General features: G+C 38.4%; 1 protein-coding gene across 1 annotated transcript in view; it reads right to left on the bottom strand.

Moving 5' to 3' along the window:
* Positions 1-22,500, bottom strand: part of LOC128698278 (nephrin-like) — a 137,526-nt gene that overhangs the window by 31,840 nt on the left and 83,186 nt on the right. Inside the window, exons 2-9 of the mRNA XM_070098539.1 lie at positions 21,386-21,527; positions 15,466-15,668; positions 15,280-15,366; positions 7,051-7,248; positions 6,158-6,309; positions 5,366-5,510; positions 678-910; positions 253-335 (exon numbers count right to left, since the gene is read on the bottom strand). Coding sequence (XP_069954640.1) covers positions 253-335; positions 678-910; positions 5,366-5,510; positions 6,158-6,309; positions 7,051-7,248; positions 15,280-15,366; positions 15,466-15,668; positions 21,386-21,527 — 1,243 coding nt within the window. The remainder of the gene's footprint in view (positions 1-252; positions 336-677; positions 911-5,365; positions 5,511-6,157; positions 6,310-7,050; positions 7,249-15,279; positions 15,367-15,465; positions 15,669-21,385; positions 21,528-22,500) is intronic.

Genomic DNA, 22,500 nt, shown 5'->3' with positions numbered 1-22,500 from the left:
CTATATAAGAGAATAGATTAGAGGAATGTTGCCTAAGATATTAGACGTGGCCAAGAGAGCCACATGCACCTTGCTGGTGGCTTGTGAGACAATAGCCACAACAGGAAGCAAACCTGTGTATTGTGTTGCGAGTCGCGTTGAATGATGAACAAACGTGATCGTGATCCATGGCTTGGCCACGTTTGTAATATAGGCTGGGTGGAGAAGATGTGGAGACTAAAGAAGATAGAGTGAGAGCTAAGGTAGGCTTACACAAGACGTGAACACACTGCTTGTGGACGCAGTACGCCGCCTGTCAGCTCTGCAGTTAAAGCAGACGGACGTAGCTCTCGTGTCTGATACAAGCAAACAAAAATTCTGATAAGTTTTTATCATTTTCTGAAATCTCTCTTTACAGAGAATAAAATTTTTTTAATACATGAAAAAAAAAAACTGAAAGGCGTGGGATGTGATTCCACATTCAGGGAAATTCGCCTTGGTGATATCGAATGCCGTGTACACTTTAAAATTCTCTTTTCTTCCTACGTGTTGTGTGTGTGTGTGTGTGTGCTTGAGGAACCTCAAGTAGTTTTATTAGTTATGACTCTGCTTGCTAAAAATTTAGAAGAGATTGAAAGCCACAGTACCGTTACTGGGACAGTTAACATCTAGTCAATATTATCGAAAAGAAATTTTGATCCGTCCTGAACCATAATTAACTCACAACACAAAAACCTGGACATGAACAGACGACTTCTACTACGCCTGTGAAACAAAACCTCAACATAGTCCATACTTACATCATGCCACCACTCGACCTTGTAGGGATCTGGGTTGGCATCGATCCTACACTCAAAAAATAGGTCAGTGCCCTCCCGTAGATCATCGTGATTGAGGTTTCGACCCAGAGACATGTTTAATATAGGCTTATCTGAAAAGTAAATTCAATATAAAAATTAAATTGAGATAAATAGTGTAATCTGGAAAACAGACTCAGAGACGAATTATCAGTAAAGATTCTTAGATTTATTTTACTGAGAGTCAAATCTATGGTTAAATATCTTGAAGTGACGACAAGCTGGTCTGGGAGTTATGGTGATTGTAAAGATGCATTGGAGGTGCTCTATTAGTTATAGTGGAACATAAATTAAAATTTTTTAATGATACAGGGATAGCTTCGAAGTAAGTATAAGATACATATATCCTTAATCTCATTTAATAAAATTATTATTACTATTATTATTATTATAATTATTAATATTATTATACCTTAAGACTACATGTCACCACCAGTCAAGAGCATTTTTAACCATTAAAATAGGGATCACAATAAATTCTCAGTCTAGAGAGAGAGAGAGAGAGAGAGAGAGAGAGAACTTCTGGATATATATACCTCCTTGATGTTTACCAGGATTTACGTAATGCTTTTCTCATCAATATTTCACTAATACAAATATATATATATATATATATATATATATATATATATATATATATATATATATATATATATATATATATAATATAGCAAAATTCTACAATTTCGTTGGACTTATCTGTTTCCTGTCATAAACGTTAACGACGAATCGGTTTTGTTTTTACATCAGTGACAAAAAGGACTACACGAAAATATCGAGATTGTAATACGCGTAAAAGTTTAAAATCTAAATTGGTGCAGTCAATCCCTTGCATAGTGGTCGTGTTGCTCTGTTTTGTGCAAATGTCAGTTCCACGTGAGCGAGTGAGCGATCAGCTGACCAACTGGGATCACTGATTAATTTTTCTGCGTTATCCAAATGAATGCTCACGATAGTTGTTTAGTCGCTGTTGTTTGTAAGGGTAGGCATATTTTTTTTTTTTTTTTGGGGGGGGGTTAAATTTGTCCCTTTGTAATAAATAATTAGGGTGGAATGCTCGTCTTTTTTTATCATTTATCAAAATTAATTTCTACCAAATGATTTCTAATCTATATTTATATTATGTGGCTAAGTCTAATACTAAATTATTTTTAGTTTTATTATTATATTCATAGGAAGTGGTAAACCCGTACGGGTCATACAGCGCCTGGGGAAATGAAGGTAATGAAGGTTTGACCCGAGGAAGGGGGAGGTAAACTTAAGTTCCTCGAATCAACAGCCCATCATGAAGACTCTGTGCTGTGACAGTGCCATGAACACTCAGATAATAATTCTACCTAACACACACACACACACACACACACACACACACACACACACACACACACACACACACACACACACACACACACACACACACACACACACACACGGGAGACTCTTGCTGCTCCAGCACCAAAACCTAATGCAGCACTGGCCTACAAACAATCAAGTTGGGATGGCCCCATCACTGAAAAGGTGCTTGCCAACATGCTCAGGGCTGTAACATCAGACAGGGAGACTACCTATCTCCAAGCTGTGAGTGCACATCACTCCGGGGACTTCCTCCAAACATTTCCCATTTCGGCATTGGGAACATGCCTCGACGATAAGACCCTCTGTACTACAGTGGCTCTGCGCCTTGCTGCCCCAATTCACACTAAATATACGTGTATTTGCGGCAATGCGCAAGCCGACCAATATGGTCTACATGGTCTTAACTGTTCCGCAACCAAGGGCTGGCATGCAAGACACAGTGAAGTCAACGACATCATAAAGAGAACCCTTGCTACAGCTGGATGCCCAGCCGAGAGAGAGGCCCGATCACTAGCAGCCAACAATACTCACAACCCAGCAAACCGCCCCAATGGGATCACCATCTATCCTTGTAAGAATGGCAAGCTCTTAGCTTGGGATTATACCTGTGTGTCGACGCTGGCTGACACCTATATCCATCACAGTGTCGGGCGGCAGGAAGAAGCTGCTCATCACGGAGGAGTACAAGATCAGCAAGTACAGGGACAAAAGCTAACAGTTTCAATTTGTCCCAGTGGGATCAGAGACCTTGAGATCATGGGAAAAAATTCCCCACATTTCCTTAAAGAGCTGGGTTCAAGACTCATCGACACCACCAGTGACCAAAGGGCAGCCACTTTCATGTTCCAGCGCTTCAGCGTGGCCATCCAGAGGGTAAATGCATGCTGCATACTGGGCTCACGTCCGGCTTCGGAGGAGCTGGAGGAGATTCTTAATCTTTGATATATTGTACCATTGTATTCATGTTTATGTTTTCTGTCAATGTATTGACATATGTATAATATAATCAACGTCAATGTATAATAGAATCAACACACCGGTTGTCTCCCACCGAGGCAGGGTGAATCAGAAAAGAAGAAACACTTTCATTATCACACACTTCATCACTGTCTTGCCAGGGGCGCGCCAATACTGCAGTTCATTACAAATATCCTCACCACTCCTTCAGGGTGCAGGCACTGTACTTCCCACCACATTATATATGCATATATATATTGCAAACCAGATGAATTACAGAGGAGTAATCTCTCTCCGTTACGTTATTCGTCATCCTTGTTTCCTCAAAATATAAGGTAGATGGTGTCTCCTCAACTCATTGTGCTTACTGCATGTGTTTCTCCCAATGTTGTAGAGAATACTTCCCAGTTGCGCTTATTCCATGGCAACTGTTTTGCCAGATTAATCGAGCGTATAATAGTTTTCCCTGTAACTCTGCGATAATCAGCTGGAACATCACGAAATTAACATATTAATTGATATTAAATAATTCTAATTAAATTAAGCCTTCCTTTAGATACGTATGATAGGATTAAGCTATTCTAGTTTTTCTGCTTTAATTAAGTTTATTGAACATATCTATAAATCCATATTAAAATATATCTCAAAATGTTTTAGGAAAATTGGACTTGTTTGGTTACTGGTTAAAAGTGCAATATATACATTATCCGGCTCATCAGCTTACTCCGCTTACAGAGAATTACAAAAAGACATCGGCTATGTTGCTCACTGTATCGAAGTCCAAGTATTTTCGTACATTGCGATACAGATTATGTGATTTGAATCGGAGTATTTTTGCAGTGTTTTGTCATTTTCATTCCCTATCCGCAGTTTTATGCCAAACTGGTCCAGTTCTAGAGCAATGGTTATAAAATGTCTCATATACTGTAGTTTTGAATTTTCGGCTTTCAATCGGTAAATATTGCAATGGCGATCAAGCAGATTATCTTTCAGAACCATTATAGTTTAAAAATAGTATTTATGATCATAATATTTTGAACCCTTTATGCAGAAAAAGCTTCTTGTGAGTAATATGAAACTATTAAAAATAGTTAGTGTCTCTTTGTTATGGTAATGTTATGGGTTATGGTTTTTTGCTTAATTAAAAATCAACAACAGTCAACAGCAGCTTACAGCCCTAGGGTAGCATGTACTCCTAGGGTAGCATGTACTCTTAGGGTAGCATGTACTCTTAGGGTAGCATGTACTCTTAGGGTAGCATGTACTCTTAGGGTAGCATGTACTCTTAGGGTAGCATGTACTCCTAGGGTAGCGTGTACTCCTAGGGCAGCATGTCCTTGGGTAGTATGTAGTCCTTGGGTAGTATGTAGTCCTAGGACAGCATGTAGTCCTAGGACAGCATGTAGTCCTAGGATAGCATGTCCTAGGACAGCATACAGTCCTAGGACAGCATGTCCTAGAGCTGTATACAGTCCTAGAGCTGCATACAGTCCTAGAGCTGCATACAGTCCTAGAGCTGTATACAGTCCTAGAGCTGTATACAGTCCTAGAGCTGTATACAGTCCTAGAGCTGTATACAGTCCTAGAGCTGCATACAGTCCTAAAGCTGCATACACTAGGGCAGCATATAGTCTCAGGTCAGCATTCTGCACTAAATCACTACGCCTGTTCCTCATACAAAACATATGGAAATTTTGCAATTGAAAGTGAAGTGAAAGAAAGTATGTTTGCAGAAGAACAAGATTGATTTAGTAAAGTGGATGTGTGGAGAAAGTATTAGCAAAGACACACAACTGAACCTTCTATTACTGAAAGTGAGCTAAATGTTGCAAATATATGAATTTGGAAAACACCGTGGCTAGCTTTTTTCAAATTTATGGTAAAGGTGGAACGCTTTCAATAGCTAAAAACAATTTTTATCGAAGAGAGTGAGACTTTTGTTAGCCTGTGGAGCATTTACCAGAAAAAAAGGTAGGTATACAACGGTATAAAATGTCAACATACTTGTTGCGAGTGCTTATAGTCAAGTAAAATAAGTAAGAGATACGTGGAATGGGAAAGGCATTTTTCTGCAAAGAAGTGTGTGATTTGGAACGACGTATAAAAGGAACAGATTGAAAATGGATGTAGAAAGAACGAAGATGGCGAATTATGGTCAAATCGATTAAATAAAAGACTGGCAGGATAAGTAGAGCGTGGATTTGAACAGTACTTACACTGGACGTCTAGAGTGAAGATGTCCTCCAGGGCAGCACTGGGAATGAGTGTGTTGACGGCGCGACACACTAGCTGTCTGCCGTGGTCACTGCGGGAAGCGTTCAGTGACAACACACTCCTCGTTACGTTGTCTCGGTGCCTCACCTGTAGGCAGGTGTGTGATGAGGGAGGGAAGAGTAAATTATACCGTTGGTCAGTGTCATTTATGGCCCGATCAGTGAGGCTTTTAACTATCTGATCGAGACCTTTCACTGGCTTATCGGCCTACCTCCGTGAAGGCAAAAAATTAAATGTTTAAATCTGGGCAGGTGACATGTAGGAGGAGGCTGTAGAGATGCTTCGTTTTAGTGAGAGTAATATTGGACTGATATTGGTGAGTCCATATTTACACTCTCTCGCTCACTCACACGTACACACACATGCACGTGTACACACATGCATACACGTACACACACACATACACGTACATACACACACGTACATACATACACGTACACAAACATATACACGTACACACACACGTACACACACATACACACCCAAACACACACACACACACACCCAAATACATACATACACACACACACACACACACACACACACACACACACACACACACACAATACGATATAGGTCTTGCAGCAGGGAGTAGACCTGGTAGCGATCAGCAGAGAGGCAGGGCCAGGAGCTGTGAATCGACCCCTGCAACCACAAATAGTTGAGTACACACAATTATAAACGTAGCTCTTATCATGAAATTGCTAATAATCAGAGATATAATCATCACGTACCATTGTATGCAAAGGCTTGACCATCTGACCCTGCTGGTACCAGGTGACGAGTGCTGGAGGGTTGCTGCCTAACACTGTGCACGTGAGCGTTGCTGTCCGTCCCTCTGCTATCGGTTCCTCCTCCCCAACTATGTTGACACTTAGCGGCCCGCCTGTAGGAAACCACTAGTAGTGCCGACTGACCTTAGGTAAAAGCGTCAGTACAATGGTTCGATACCCCTGTTCACCTTTCTGTTTATTCTAAGAGAGCCAGGAGGAGGCGACAGGCCCACTCTGCGCTATTTTGAGAGAAAAAAACTTCCCCTCCCTCCTTCAGTTGCAACGTTGCAACATTGCATAGCTCCTGATGATGCACTGAGAAATGTGAAAGTACTTGAGCTAAAGATTTCTACCCCCCGTGGCTTGTCTTACATAGTTAAGATCGCCTATCTGCGATTGTTTGAATTATTCATATATAAATAAATATATTTTATATATATATATATATATATATATATATATATATATATATATATATATATATATATTTTATATATATATATATATATATATATATATATATATAATATATATATATATATATATATATATATATATTGAGACTAGAACAGCCGAGAAATTTGTGAATATAAATATAAAATCTGGAGCAGCCCTGTATGTGTGTGAGGGCTCTTGATCCACTGAACTGGATCCATCCTCTTCCTGGCTAAAACCTGACTGTTCCCCAAGAGCTGTATAACTCCTGTGAGTTCTCAGCGATTTCCTCCGATTATTTAATTATTATGTACGTAAACACTGCATTAGATTTTTGTCTGCATTAACGGTATACAATATTTTATAAATAATATTCCAAAGAGATTTTAGAATTAACGAGAGCACAGTTCACTACTCACAGGTCACATTCCTGAGATACTCGACCTCGTCTGGCCCCGTGCGCTCGTTATTGGTAGCTCGGCATAAGAACGAGGAGGTGAGGTCTCCTCTGGCAGCTTCCACTTCCAGCACATTATATGTCTCGTCTCCGGTGTTGGTAAAAGTGCTGTCCACTATCTTGCCATCCTGCAGCCACAGCACCTGCGGAGGGGGCGAACCTGCAGACGCAGGAGTAGGTTCAGGAGTGTTAGGTTGACGGGAAATGGTCCGAAAGGAGAAAGGGTGCAGATGGGGGCGTAGAGGCGGATTAGAGGTACGGAAGAGATGGGAAGAGTCATGCGGCATCATTACCAGTGAAAAGTGAGAGTTTTGAGGAAACGTTTCGGTATTAAGGATGGAGGAATGGTGTAAACACGAACCGAGAATGCAGCTGTTAGTACAAGTTAATGTATAAATGCTTGCATTAAATAATTTCCCAAATACCAAATATATAATTCAGTTAATATGCACTTACTCAGCTATAGCTTATTTAGATCGAACACAAGAAACAGAACTGCAGTAGTCTTATTTGCTCATTCTAAGCAGATCGAACAAGGTCCTGTGACGTTGTTCACTACATGATGGCATAAATAAGTCCAAAAGCAAACATTTCCAAAATAAAATGCCCTAAGTGTTAGCTCGTGTGTCTTTATCCACATTTTATCTGTAATATATAATAAAATTTAGGAATGAGAGATTGGATATCAGATTGCATGGAGGATGTGATATATGGAAGTGGATGTGTCAGCAGATGAGTCTATGAAAGACGAGATGAACCACAGAATTGATGAGGTTTTGAGACGTTTAGTAGCTGGACGTTACACATACACAAGGCTTTAGCAAATACTTTAATTGATAGTCACATTTAAGCAAAACGTCGTTCTAATAAAGATCTCATTTTGCTTCAACTGTCTTCTTACCAGCTCCAGATGACAGTCATTCCTACTCATTGGAGAATAAAAGAAAAGAGGCATTGCAATAGGAATACTGACCCACTCTAGGCAGTTCTTACAATCAAAGTATTCACTTCAGAAAGACTGCAAAGTAGTTTTATTCACTAATCTACAAAACTGGTATCAAGTCGGTCCTAAAATCCTTTCTAAACCTGAATCTAACCAACTTGAATCTGTCGTTTCTAATTCTGTTTTGTTAAGAAAAACATTAAGCACCTCACTCGCTTTTTTTTTCTTAATTTTGTGGAAATTTCCTGACACATCTATATTCAGAAAGTTAGTCTTTTATATCGTCCCGAAGTCTGACTGAATTTTGGATAATTATCATGTCACCAGTGTTAAGTTTACTAGGTAATCACTCCATTACCTTTGCTTGTGGGCTGACTATCAATTATTCCTATGATATTTAATCTTTCTGGCACTTGTCACTAGTGTCCTGGGGCACTGAGTGTCTCACGCCTCCCATCCTCATTCTCAGCAAGAACGTTCCTCTGAGTGAATCTGTTGGGACCTCTTACTCATTTCTGCAATACTGCAAGCTTCTCATGTTTTGATTGCAACATTGAAATGCCTAGAGTTATCATGCATCGCCCCCTTGTGGTTATATGCATATAATGTTGTGATGAATAGGTAAAACTTGCGATGTTGGCTTAAATAGCAACTCTTGCCGAATAAGGCAAACGAAAATTTGTGTATGCAATAATTCTGAACCTAACGAAAATATATATATTTCAATGCTTCTTTATTATTAAATTGTTGTAAACTTATCTAAAATATATTTAGCTTGATTAGGCTACATTAAATTGCGCTTGTTATAATAAGGTTAGATAAGTTTACTAATGTTTTTGGAACAAAATTATTAAATTTTACACTAACATAAATGAAAAAAAAATCTTTAAACGTATAAGAGAAAGTTTTAGAAAGAAATGTTAGAAGCATATACGAACATAGTTTTATAGTGGTTGGTACTTTTATTTAATAAATGTTTGAAAGAGGGGAAGGTACCTAGGGATTGGCATAGTTTCTTTGTATAAAGACAGAGGGGACAAGAGAGTTTAAGAATTATAGGAGAATGAGCCTGATGAGTATACCTGGAAAGGTGAAGACCAAGTCTTTACAATGAAACATGTAAGTGAACAGTATTTAGATAATAGTAAAGAAGTTTTCGTTCCATTTACGGATTACGATAAGGCACGTGATAGGGAAGATAGAGGAGCAATGTGGCAGATGCTACAAGTGTATAGAATAGATGGGAGGTTACCTAAGACTTTTACGAGGATAGCGAGGTTCAGGTTAGGGTATGTAAAAGAGAAAGTTTATTTCCCAGTAGAAGAAGGACTTAGAGATTCGTGATGTCACTGTGAATGTTAAATATATTTATAGGTGGGGTTGTAAGAGAAGTAAATGTAGGGGTGTTAGAGGTATGGGATTGAGTTCTTTCAGTTGCCTTTTCATGATGACACTGTGCTTTTGAGAGATTCTGAAGAGAAGTAACAAAGGTTTGTGGACGAATTTGAAAGAGTATGTACATGAAGGAAATCATAAGTGAACGTAGGAAAGTTGATGGGTAAACAAAAATTTAGGAATGAGAGATTGGATATCAGATTGCTTGGAGGAGGTGAATGAATTCAGATATATGGGAGTGGACGTGTCAACAGATGGATCTATTTAAGACGAGGTGAACCACAGAAATGACGAGGGGAAAATGTGAGTGGAGCACTGAGTAGCCTATGGAGACAAATAATGTTGCAACAAGGAGGCTAGAGACAGTGGAGATGTCGTGTCTGATGTCAATGTGTGGTGTGAATGTTATGCAGATAATTCGTAGCTTGGAGATTAGGAGAAGGTGCGGAGCTATTAAAAGTATTATCCAGAGGGTTGAACAAGAGTTGTTTAGGTGGTTCGGAAATTGAGAGATTGGAACAAAATAGGATGACATGGAGGGCGTATAAATCTATAGTGGAGGAGAGGCGGGGGGAAGGGAATGTCCTAGAAGAAAATGGAGGGAAGGGGCAAAGGAGGTTTAGTGTGCAAGGGGCTTAGACATCCAGCAAGCGTCTTTGAGCGTGTTAGCAATGAGTGCCGAAAAGTTGTTTTTATGACTTGACGTACTGTTGGAGTGTAAGCAAGGTAGCATGAAGGGATTCGGAAGACAATCAAGTGACTGACGGTGAATCTGCTTCTTTTCGGATCACCCTACCTTGGTGGGAGACGGCCACTGTGTTAAAAATGTGTATGTATATATATATATATATATATATATATATATATATATATATTCGTGTCATATAGGTAAAAACTTGCTATTTTGGCTTAAATAGCAACGGTCTTCTTGCCGAATAAGGCAGGCGAAAATTTGTGTATGCAATAATTACTTAAAAAATCATTCTGAACCTAACGAAAAAAATAAATTTCGTTGTGCTTGTTTATTATTAAGTCATCATTGTAAGCCTATCTAAAACATAATTGGTTGGATTAGGCTAAATTAAATTGCGCTTGTTATAATAAGGTTAGATAAGTTTTCTAAGGTTATTTCGGTACAAAATTATTAATTTTTAAATTAACATATATGGAAAAAAAATGATCTTTAAACGCAGGAATGATTTTCAGTATTTCATTAATTTGATCATATATTCCGTTAGCAATCATTTCGTATTTGTCTTTTATTACATGAATTTTTTTTTTTTGCAACTTTAATGCGAATATTTGTCGATTAATTTTGACAGCTGTTGTGATAGTTTGTGTTCATATGTGTTTACATTTGTTGAGTATAATTTTTGCATTTATCTATTTATCTATAGTTTTCTGTGAACTAGTAAACTGAGTCAGTTATTTTCTATATTTTAGAGGGGCCAGTTATGAAAAAAATTGTCACTTTTATTCGCAATGTGACATAAGCTCCTCACTTAAAAACTCCTTGAAAGTGGTCAGTTCACCTAATTTCTGCTCCCCCTCTCTTCCTAGCTACGTACCCATAGCTTCTCTCTCTCTCTCTCTCTATGTGTCTGTCTGTCTCTCTCTCTCTCTCTCTCTCTCTCTCTCTCTCTCTCTCTCTCTCTCCCCGCAACATTTTTTTCTTTTTCTCTTGTTTGTCTACAGCCTTTGTGTCCTCCTGAAGGATCTGAAGGACGTTTTCGTGAGTCCGAGTCCAACCCCTAGCCCGGTCATAGACCAAGACTCTCCTTATGTCTACCCATAAACTCACACACACAATCTCCTCTCCGTAAAATTTGTCTCTCCCTATTTACTTACCTTATTTCTCTCTGTCTACTCACAAGCTTTCTTACCACTCCTTGTTTACCCACAACCTTACTTACCTTTACCACCTTGCCTCCTCACAACCGTTCTTATCTATCTCTCCATGACAACCCACAGCCTTTGTTACCCTTCCCTCTCTACCTACAATCAACATCACCTCTTTCAGCCCATAATCTTTCTCACCTGTCAACCCATAACCATTCTGACCTCTCAACCCATAACCATTCTCACCTCTCAACCCATAACCATTCTCACCTCTCAACCCATAACCATTCTCACCTCTCATCCCATAACCTTTCACACATTTCTTTCTACCCATAACCTATCTCATCTCTTTCTACCCATAACCTTTCTCACCTCTCTTTCTACCCATAACCTTTCTCACCTCTCTTTCTACCCATAACCTTTCTCACCTCTCTTTCTACCCATAACCTATCTCACCTCTTTTTCTACCCATAACATTTCTCACCTCTTTCTACCCATAATCTGTCTCACCTCTCTTTCTACCAATAAACTTTCTCACCTCTTTCTACCCATAAACTTTCTCACCTCTCTTTCTACCCATAACCTTTCTCACCTCTTTTTCTACCCATAACCTTTCTCATCTCTCTATCCATAACCTTCCTCACCTCTCCCCCTGTCTGCTCACAACCTTTGTCACTGCTGTATCTTTCGTCCAATTCTGTCTCTATATTTTTATCACCTTTCTCTTCGCACCTAACTGAAAAATAATTTGCGTAATTCTAGAGCAATTATAGCATTGCGTACTTTTACCACAGCGTTTTCCTCTCAGGAGTCTTTAGAAAAAATCACCTTTTATCGAAATATTACGAAACCAAATCTTAAGCTTTCTACACCTATCGTTGTAATATTTCCCTACATGAATGCGTTCGAGCCACTGGGAAACAATTGTTGCTAGTAATTAAGATTTGTTTCGTACTAACTGCATAGATTCAAATGGTCGTGGGTTTGATTTGTAATGATTGAGGCTGTTTTATTTTATGGGCGACGCGAACTAATGCCGTTAGTTATACTAGATGAGTTTAGGGGGGACAACGAGGTGACAGATAGATTAGGTGATTAGAGAACGGTGGATCGAGACAGGATCATTTCTTGCGTTTGACACAAACTGGTTTAGGGCTTAACAACAAAAATAATAATAGTAATATTATTATTATTATTATTATTATATTATTAGTAGTAGTAGTAGTAGTAGTAGTAGTAGTAGTAGTATAAATTAAATGAAAGTAGTAATAGCTGTAGCATGCATGGAATTTCTATTTTCTGAGTGAGAGTTACATACCATAAACACAATACACACTATATACTTCAAACACTGAGGTATTTATTTATCAACAAGTCCTTTGGCTCTGGAGTTGTACAGTAAATGGTAATTCTAGTGCAGTCCTTTTCACTTTTTTGATGAAAAATGTTTTTGTCCCAACAGGAGCCAGGTTAACAAACGCGGTTTTTGTGGCGTCAGAGGCTGTGTACTCACCTAGTTGTAGTCACCTGATTGTGATTGCAGGGGTCGATTCACAGCTCCTGGCCCCGCCTCTTTGCTAGACAATACTATGTCACTCTTCCCGCTCCGTGTGTGTGTGTGTGTGTGTGTGTGTGGGTGTGTGTGTGGGTGTGGGTGTGTGTGTGGGTGTGTGCGTGTGTGTGTGCGCGCGCGCGCGCGCGTGCGTGTCGTGCCGAATAGGTAAAACTGATCAATTAGTAAGGACTCGTTTAAAATTAAATAATTTTCAAAATTTTCTCTTATATGTTTAAAGATACATTTTTTTTCATTTATGTAATGTATAAATTAATAATTTTGTACCAAAAGAACCTTAGAAAACTTACCTAACACTATTATAACAAGCGCAATTTAATTTAGCCTAATCCAACTAAATATATTTTAGATAAGTTTACAATAATTTAATAATAAACAAACACTATTTATACCAAAATCGCAAGTTTTACCTTTTCGGCACGATATATATATATATATATATATATATATATATATATATATATATATATATATATATATATATATATATATATATATATATATATATATATATATTCATAATCTAATTACCTTGAAATGATAGTGGTCATGTTTTTTGAAAGCAGCCGAAGCATAAGAAATTCGAACAGATTGCCCAGGTAGGCAATTAGAATTACCTCACTCTGTTCGCCCTAATGTTCTCTGGGTACATTAATCTATTATCCAGTTGCTGCGTGAGTCTGGCTCGTTTCTCTCTCTTTAGTCTCGAAAATAAACATTCATTCCCATGGAAGTCTGAGCAAATATTCCGAGGAAAGAAAACACATTTTAACATTCTGAAGTATATTTTTCACCATTTTCGTGTATTATGAAAGATTTTTATCTATTTTGTTAACCTTTTTTTTCATAGCTAATGGGAATATTTTTATTGGCGAATTATAGATAAATTTAGGTAATTTTTACAGGTCAATTTTGTCATCAGTGCTTGAAGGGGAAAACAGCCAGTAAAATAGTCAGTGGATAACAGCCAATGAGGTTCAAGTGGTTGGATACAACCAGTATGGTACAATCACTGTGATGCAGCCAATCAGGGATATTTCCTGAACAGTCACTGGGATACAGCCACTGGAATACACCCGGTGGGATACACCCAATGAGAGACAGCCGTATAAACCCAGGTTAAAAACAAATTACCCTCCCTATCCTGCAGCAGCCAAACACTCTCATCACTGTCCAACGGATGTAAACAATCCAAGCGTGCAACAGATTGGCCATTCATGCAAATTTCTGCAACGCAGCGAGAAATTTTGCAAAAACTCTTCACTTAAGCCTCACTAACTTTCCCACGGTTGCTGCAACAAAAGATCCCGGGAAGCTGTTGTTTGTTGTAGATTTCACTTTACTGATCAATTTTCAGAATACGTGAATTTTTAGAGGTATTTATTGCTATTACTGGAGTGTATGATCGCCAACAAGCTGACTGGTCACAGACTGAGCCACGATTAGCGGATGGAGTATAGAGCCTCCATAAATGTTTGCTCTGAATGATCCATAAAGGCTTAATGCTTTTTGATAAAGTTACTGGAATACATTGATTACATGCTTTTTTGCTGATAAATACATATACATATGTAATATATAACCACAAACAAGTGGTATTTAACCAATAACAACACTACGATAGGCTAGCCGGGGGATTGAACCCGTGTTGTTTTAACCCGCCTCATGGTGAGCGAAAATTCACGACGCTCTAACCCACTGGATTGTATGGTCCAGTGGGTTAGAGCGTCTTAAATTTTCCCTCACTATAAGGCGGGCTAAAAACACGGGTTCGATGCCCCTGCTAGACGCAGTGTTTTATATATATATATATATATATATATATATTATATATATATATATATATATATATATATATATATATATATATATATATATATATATATATATATATATATATATATATATATATATATTCCATTTATTCTTTACAGTTTCTGCTGATACTTTGTTACATATTTATATTATTAATAATTTTGTTTATCTTAATATGCATTACAATAATTTCATCCTAATATTATTCATCATTACCTTCATATTTTTTTTTTTTTGAACGTAGTTTTTATCAATGTCATCTTTATCATAAACTTTAGAAACACAAGCATCATCAATCTTGATTAGTTCAACAACTACTTCATCAACTATGTCTATAACGTCACTAACTATTCCAATTACATCAACAACAACCATAACTAAGCCATCAATTTTGTCTTGCATTACGTCAGTAACAGTGTCTTCAACAAAGTCATCAACTACGCTACCAACAACGTCATCAACTTGGCCACTCTGTTGTTAAAACGTTATCTAAACATCACTAATGACGCAATAAAAACAGCAATAACCACGGTCATCCAAACGTAATTAACAAGGACTCGAAAAAAATGCCTACAAAACGTCAGTAAGAATGTTAATCCTAGTCACAGCACACGTCACCAACGTACCTCCATATGCCTTGCAGATTACGTCGTTCCTTTCTCCCAGCTTGACTGGAGAGACGCGAGGCATTACCTCCAGCTTAGTGGGCGGTACTGTGGGCGGACAGAAATAAATAGGCTGTGGTTAGTCACTGGATACCGAGGAAGAGAGAAAGAGCGAGAGTAGGAAAGAGAATAAGAATGAATACATACCAATGATAGTGAGGTTGACCCAGGCTACCCTCGACCTGGTGTTCTGAAAGTCGACCCTGCAGCGGTAGAGTCGACCGTCATCTATAGTGGCGTGGGCGAGGAGGAGTACGGGCGGCGCGCTGTGGGCGTGATACACCGCCCTGGAGCCAAACACTTTGGGGTCCGCCCATTTAGATCCGCGATGGCCCGGTCTCTCGTCGAAACTGTTCGAGAGAAAGATTATTATTTTCATTTTCTGTACACTCTGTGCTGGGTTAAATCTGTCGTGTACTGTGCACAGTGTTAAACCTGCGGTGTGCGATGTGCTGCGGTAAATGTCTGGCACTGAGCACTATTGTAAATGTCTTGCATTGAGTGTTGCGGTAAATCTGTTGTGCATTGGGTATCATAAGGGACGTCTGCTATGTATTGTCTGTTATTTATTCTATGCTCTGTTAAACAGTAAGACTGTTGGCTATGTGATATAATGCATCTTTATACATCCATCAGTCACCGTATCAGTTAATGGCTCGAGAACCATCGCCTCCAAGACGTGGTCTTAAGCAATGCTTCGTTTACTGGAACAGATAATATGAGAAGAGTGTGATGAATGTAAACTGCCTTCTCATTGTAAGTTGAAGTTTATAAGATAATGATTTAGATACCTGTGCAACATCTGGGTATCTTTTTCTGTAGATATCTCGCCAACCAGTGGCTTTATCAGTACAGGTAGATGAGGTAATCAGTTCCTCAGCCAAGAACCAAGAAGCAGATGTTCTGTAGTCTTGAACTGTATTGCTAAAGCCACTTGTTGGCGACACATCTATAGAATAGATGTTGCTGAGGTGTTTAATTCATCACCTTCTCGGCATTACATATCACTGATATACAGAAGTTTGCATAATTTACCTACTATTTTACATGTTCATGAGACCTTAAGAAAAAAACAGCACTCCTGTCAGAGTGTAAAATGCTTAACAAGCTTCTATTCTACTCTCTGATGAGAGAATGGTGTATCTTCCTTGGTGGTTGTTGTCTACTATCCAACTGATAGACTGGAGAAGCTCAAACCGTTTTAAAAATGATCTTAAAATGTTTCCCTATTGTCTAATCAGATTACCAGTGCTGAAGCCTGGCTTAGAATTGTTACTAATAGTGGAGTATACTGCTCCCCCACGTTGGCCGGAGCCAGTCATTAGTTTTACACTAGCAATATCCGGTCCAGTTCTGCCCGTCATTAAATACGCATCAATCTTCGTTGATTTTCGGCTGGGCTTCAGTTCTGTGGAAAGATTGACGATGTTGACTGGAATCTCTGTTTGCAAAAGTTGGAAATCGAATAAAGATTATATTGAAATTAGAATAAACTTTCTAAAGCTTAATTTTTTGCTTCTTGGAGAACAGAATACAGAGAGATTGTTTATTTTTTAACTATGATTACAGAAAAAAGTGATCACGTACGAGATATTCTCAATATATTCATATGGCGCGCATATATATATATATATATATATATATATATATATATATATATATATATATATATATATATATATATATATATTATATATATATATATATATATATATATATATATATATTAGTAGAATGGTGAATTTATCAAAATTTAAATCTTATGAATATGTATACGTAGTAAAGTCTTTGAACTGTGCCTTTATTCTCCTCACTAAAAGCTGTAAATGCTGAATAATGAAAGGCATTTATCCTAGCTCGGATGTATTTATCGCTGAGGAAAATCAGCTCTAATTCTCTGAGTGAAGTCATTACGATTTACCACTGTAGTTTTAACACAAATTCGTGCAAAGCTTTCAATCTCTTTCCCAGTGATGGTGGTATTCAATTACTTTACTACAGGAACGGACCCAATAGTGTGGTTACACCGTAAAGACAATGTAAAAGTAACAGAACAAGCTCATATAATGACGCACTACTCCTAGCAAAACAGTCTACCAAGTAACCTTGTTTTTCTACGTTGTCTTTATTTCACTATGGTCGGCAGTACATCATTTCGAACCTGTGATTATTCCAGGTTCCCTCAACCCACAAAGAACTGAGCTGCTTATGTGCCTACGAATCGTGTTAGGTCCTTTTCATAATCATAAAATAACAAGTTTTGTGGTGAGGACACGGCATGTTGGTGATGAGTAAAGACTCAGGATGGGGAAATCTGATGGCCTTATGACCTTATGACCTGTTTAACAGCGATTTGTAGCGTGTCCATGCATAAGGCTTGCCTAACTTGGGGAATGTGAGCCAAATTCGTCTTGGGCCTGCCTAGTGAATCGAGTACTGGTGACGTCAGAGTGCTCAGACGAGGAGTAGGTTGGGATCAATGTCAGTGGGACATACTGAACAGTGAGAAAAGGACGACGGACATTAGGAAGGAATTGAGGCACTGAAAAATCATGAGGCCAACACGAATTATTGGAGGCAGTGAAGGATAAATTAAACATAATGAAACATAGACTACTGTTGAAGGTAGAAGATGAAAGACGAAGAAGAACCAAAAAAAATGATAGGCTAATATTACGGTTATATGCCTGCCAGGAGATCAAAGAGGTAGGACGGAAAGTAACATCAAGTAGGTAAACAGAACGCAGTTATTCAACAGAGTTTAACAAGAAACTACTGAAATTGAATATAAACGGAGATTATTATAATAATAGTATACAATGCCGAGACAGAGGTATTAGATAAAAAAAGAAAAGAACTGATATTTGAAGAAATTCTGAAAGAAAACCCAGGAATAACACGAGCGATAATTATAACTACAAAGAACATTGCGACGTTAAGACACGAAGTTAGAAGCATTAGACATTCTATGAATATTCATGGTACAGAAACTAATATTAATAACACAACTAATTTTCATGAAAGAAAACTGAAGGATAAATAAGAAAATATGTGCTAATGAGAAGCATAGCAGAGAAAAATTATACAAGTAATTCTTTGAGGACAGACAGAAGAAGCAGAGAAGGAAATCACGAGCCACTCTAGATCAGACAAATATTGGGACAACGAGATCTTTGTTGTAAAGTAAAAGGATACAAGTGCAACTAATGTGACATTTTATTGTGGCAACGTTTCGCTCTCCAGGAGCTTTGTCAAGCAGATACAGTGGTGTTACCCAAGTAATAGCTTTTATATCCTTTTACTCATGTACGAATTAATTGCTCTACCACATTGTATTACTACTACTACTACTACTACTACTACTACTACTACTACTACTACTACAACTTTTGTTATTACTACTACTACTACTACCACTAGTATTGCACCTCACTCTGAACCTTCATATACCCTCTGTGTCCATACACTGTATCGGCTTGACAAAGCTCCTGGAGAGCGAAACGTTGCCACAATAAAATGTCACATTAGTTATACTTGTGTCCTTTTACTTTACATATTGTCGATAATTCTACCAACGTTATTACGAGATCTTTGTTATTCTAGTTGCTTTTAACAAAAAAATACAGGCAAAAATTGAAGGGAAAACAGTTGAATATCTAGTTCCAAACAAATTAAAAGTGAAATATGAACAAGAATGAAAAAAAAAATAAAAATTTAACAAATGGCAAAAGAGAAGCGATGAAAATGCAAATATTACGCTAGAAGTGGGGGAGAGAGAATAGGTGAATAATGGTCATCTAACCCCCATTACCCTCTTTGTCCTAATGTCACCATCTCCACCCTTCCCCTCTCCGTCTACTTCATCCACCCTATCTATATTCAACACAAACTTCATCACCTTCATGCATATCTATACAACATGTATGCTACACATCAAACCAGATCGTAAAATAAGCGTAAAATCTTGCACCTCTGCCCATGTTTCCAAGGCTCCACATTCCTCTTTAACCCCCTATACCCATCTCTTCCCTTTCCTCAAAGTTCCGAAGGTTAATAACATTTTAGCTCATCACAAAAAGATTCGAAGTCGTGTGCATACACACTGAATCTTCAACAAAAAAACTGATTTGCTTTAAAACCTAGAGAAAATAACGCATACATATTAACAATTATATAAAAACATGTGACCAGGGATTCAATATTTCCAATGAAATACCAAGTTATAAGAATAGAAAAAGATGACAGAGGGAGTGAGAAGGTACTATTGTTAATAAAAGCAATGATGGTTACAAGAAATTTAAGTACAGGTAGGGCTAATCTTAATTTGTCGGTTATTACTAGCAATAAATAAAGATAAATAAAAATTAAAATACCTTCAAAAATATCCTATGAGACTTGGGACTAATTAGGAAATAAGAAACAAGGAGATCAAACTAATGATAGTGAAAGAGCTTAATTCCCAGCGCTTTAAAGGTTCAAGAAGGATGAGGGGAAAAAGATGAACAATAAAGACCAAATATTCATTCTCTTCCAGACGTGTGTGAGGGTAAGTAGCTATCAGCGAGTGTGGTGAAGACATCAGCGAGTGTGGTGAAGACTATGCGTAGAGTAATGCGCCTTTCAGCAACAACCGTAACGAATAAACCTCAGTTTACGTGACGCGAGAAGCGCATTAATGTACGCTTTGGACAGAGTTAATAGGCAGTATTCCATTAACCTGAGTGTATGAGAAATTAATATTGCCTTAATCAACGTTTATGCCAGGCCAAGAAAGCAGCTCCTAGCGATTGTTCTCATTTAAGATCTCGTTAATATATGTTTATGCGTGATAAACACTACGTCAATCAAATGGTACACGGTACCCCAGGATAGTAGTTGTAGAGGTTACAGAAGTTATAATTTAAGACTTTACAGGGAAGACAGGTCTTGAATGGGAAAATCTTCAAGGACAGTCATTGCCTTGATACTGTAATAATATTGGTAGATTAACCAATAATGTGTCCTTTTTCGCCTTGATATTGAAAAGGGGCCTTAATTAAAATACTTGGTGTTGCACTCCCCTTGGAACAAATCTGATTGTCTTCCATTCACCAAGTGCTTCATGCTCCATGGGGGTTCAGTACTTCTCCATGAATGTAATACACTAATAGAATAAACGATATTTAAAATATCTTGTTTTACATATTGGCAGAATAATGGAAATCATACTATAGCCATTCTCTTAAATCAAAGTAAGAGTTATCGAAGAGTGATGGTAAGAAAGAGATGAGAGTTAATTACCTTTAAATCAAATGTATATATTACTGACATGTTGATGAATAAGACACATTCAACACTTGGGTATCTTTACTGAGACACACTTCAGCCATCAGGTTTTTTTTTTTATCAGTCTAATACTGAAAGTTGAGGAATTACAGATGTTCACTGGAACCAAGAAAATAACATTGAAGGAGGACCTGGATTGACAGGTTTTGAATAGGGTAAGAAAAGTTGATATCGTGTCGTGCTTTAACTCTTAAAATTGAGCCAGAAAGCACTTTAAATATTCAGGTTAGGTTAGGTAAGGTTTGTTAGGAAACAGGACAAGTGTTTCCTGATACGGGTCTTAGTCATATGATGACCCACAGCTGTAGCTTCCGTCATCTGACCGAGGCCTTCCGCCTGCTTAATGGTCCACTCTTTTAAAAAAATGGTTATAATTACAACCATTAAGTTCCATACCCTCAGTTGTATACAGGAACCATGGGAAAGGGGTGATATCCTACTTGTACACAGGAGCTTTAAGAAAGGGCGTTATCCTATCAGGAACCTTAGGAAAAATTACATCTTACTTATAGATAGGAATTTTGGAGGAAGTCATATTTTCCCAGTAGTTGAGGGTGATTATCTCCTACCAACATTCAGAGTGGATGATATTTTCCCCAATGACTTTGGGAGAGGAAGTTATGCGCTTACTTACCTTTGGAGAGGGTGATATTCTCTCAATATATTTTGGAGAGGGTAATATCCTAGCCCTGAGGGAGGGTGATATCCTCTGAACAATCCTGGGAAAGGGGTGATGACCTACCTGTAGACAGGAGCTTCACCATCAGCGATATACCAGAGGGTGAGAATAGGTGCGTCGTGGTCCGGGGCACGAACGTTGCACGGAAGGGAGGCGTTGTATCCAATCACCACACGAACATCCTCCATGTCTTCCTCCTGAGTCTCTGTTGAGGAAAAAGTGGGAAAGTCAACACTGACACCGAAGCATTCCACTGTGTGTGTGTGTGTGTGTGTGTGTGTGTGTGTGTGTGTGCATGTGTGCGTGTGTGCGTGTGTGCGTGTGTGTGCGCGTGTGTGCGTGTGTGCGTGTGTGCGTGTGTGCGTGTGTGCGTGTGTGCGTGTGTGCGTGTGTGCGTGTGTGCGTGTGTGCGTGTGTGCGTGTGTGCGTGTGTGCGTGTGTGCGTGTGTGCGTGTGTGTGTGTGTGTGTGTGTGTGTGTGTGTGTGTGTGTGTTTATATTGCCGATTAATAATACGAATATATAGGATCAAACGAAACCAAGATAGAAAAACATAACTTTGTTCAAACCGAGGGGAAATGAGGGCAGCTCTAATACCTTACATCAAGAGCCTTTCAATAGCATCAAGGCACCTCCCCCTTCCCTCCTTAAAAGGTTCTGCAGCATAAAGTGGTTGAGGGTGGAAGAGAGCTCCATTCAGGGGTTCAGAAAAATTGCACAAAGCTCTTTCACGTCAGTTGGTAGAGAGCTAAAAGATCGGAACCAAGAGATGGGATTCAAACCCACAAATTCAGGAATGCAATTACAGAAAAAAAAGACGCAGATATTAGGGAACTACGAGTGGGAAATTAAAAAAAATATCAATTCCAAGCAGGTAATCAATAAGTAGGAAAATTACTAAAAGGTAACTACGGCAAGATACTAATAGGTAATTACAAATAAGTAATTACAGTAAATACAATTTATGAAAAGGTAATCAGCAAAGGGGGAAACTAAAACACACCACCACCACACCGCCTCGCAGTAAATGACTCCCCTATCTACGTAAGTTTTTTCATGCACGAACGCCCACATCGTTATTCCTGAGCTCTAATAGCTTTTAGTAAATAAAAAAATGGAGTGGAGGCGGGTCGTGCATCATGCTATTAACGGACGGAGGATCGAACCTTCACAATCAGT

The sequence above is a fragment of the Cherax quadricarinatus genome, chromosome 63, assembly GCF_038502225.1.
Source record: "Cherax quadricarinatus isolate ZL_2023a chromosome 63, ASM3850222v1, whole genome shotgun sequence".
Classification (NCBI taxonomy): domain Eukaryota; kingdom Metazoa; phylum Arthropoda; class Malacostraca; order Decapoda; family Parastacidae; genus Cherax; species Cherax quadricarinatus.
This window is presented reverse-complemented; position numbering and strand designations above follow the sequence as displayed.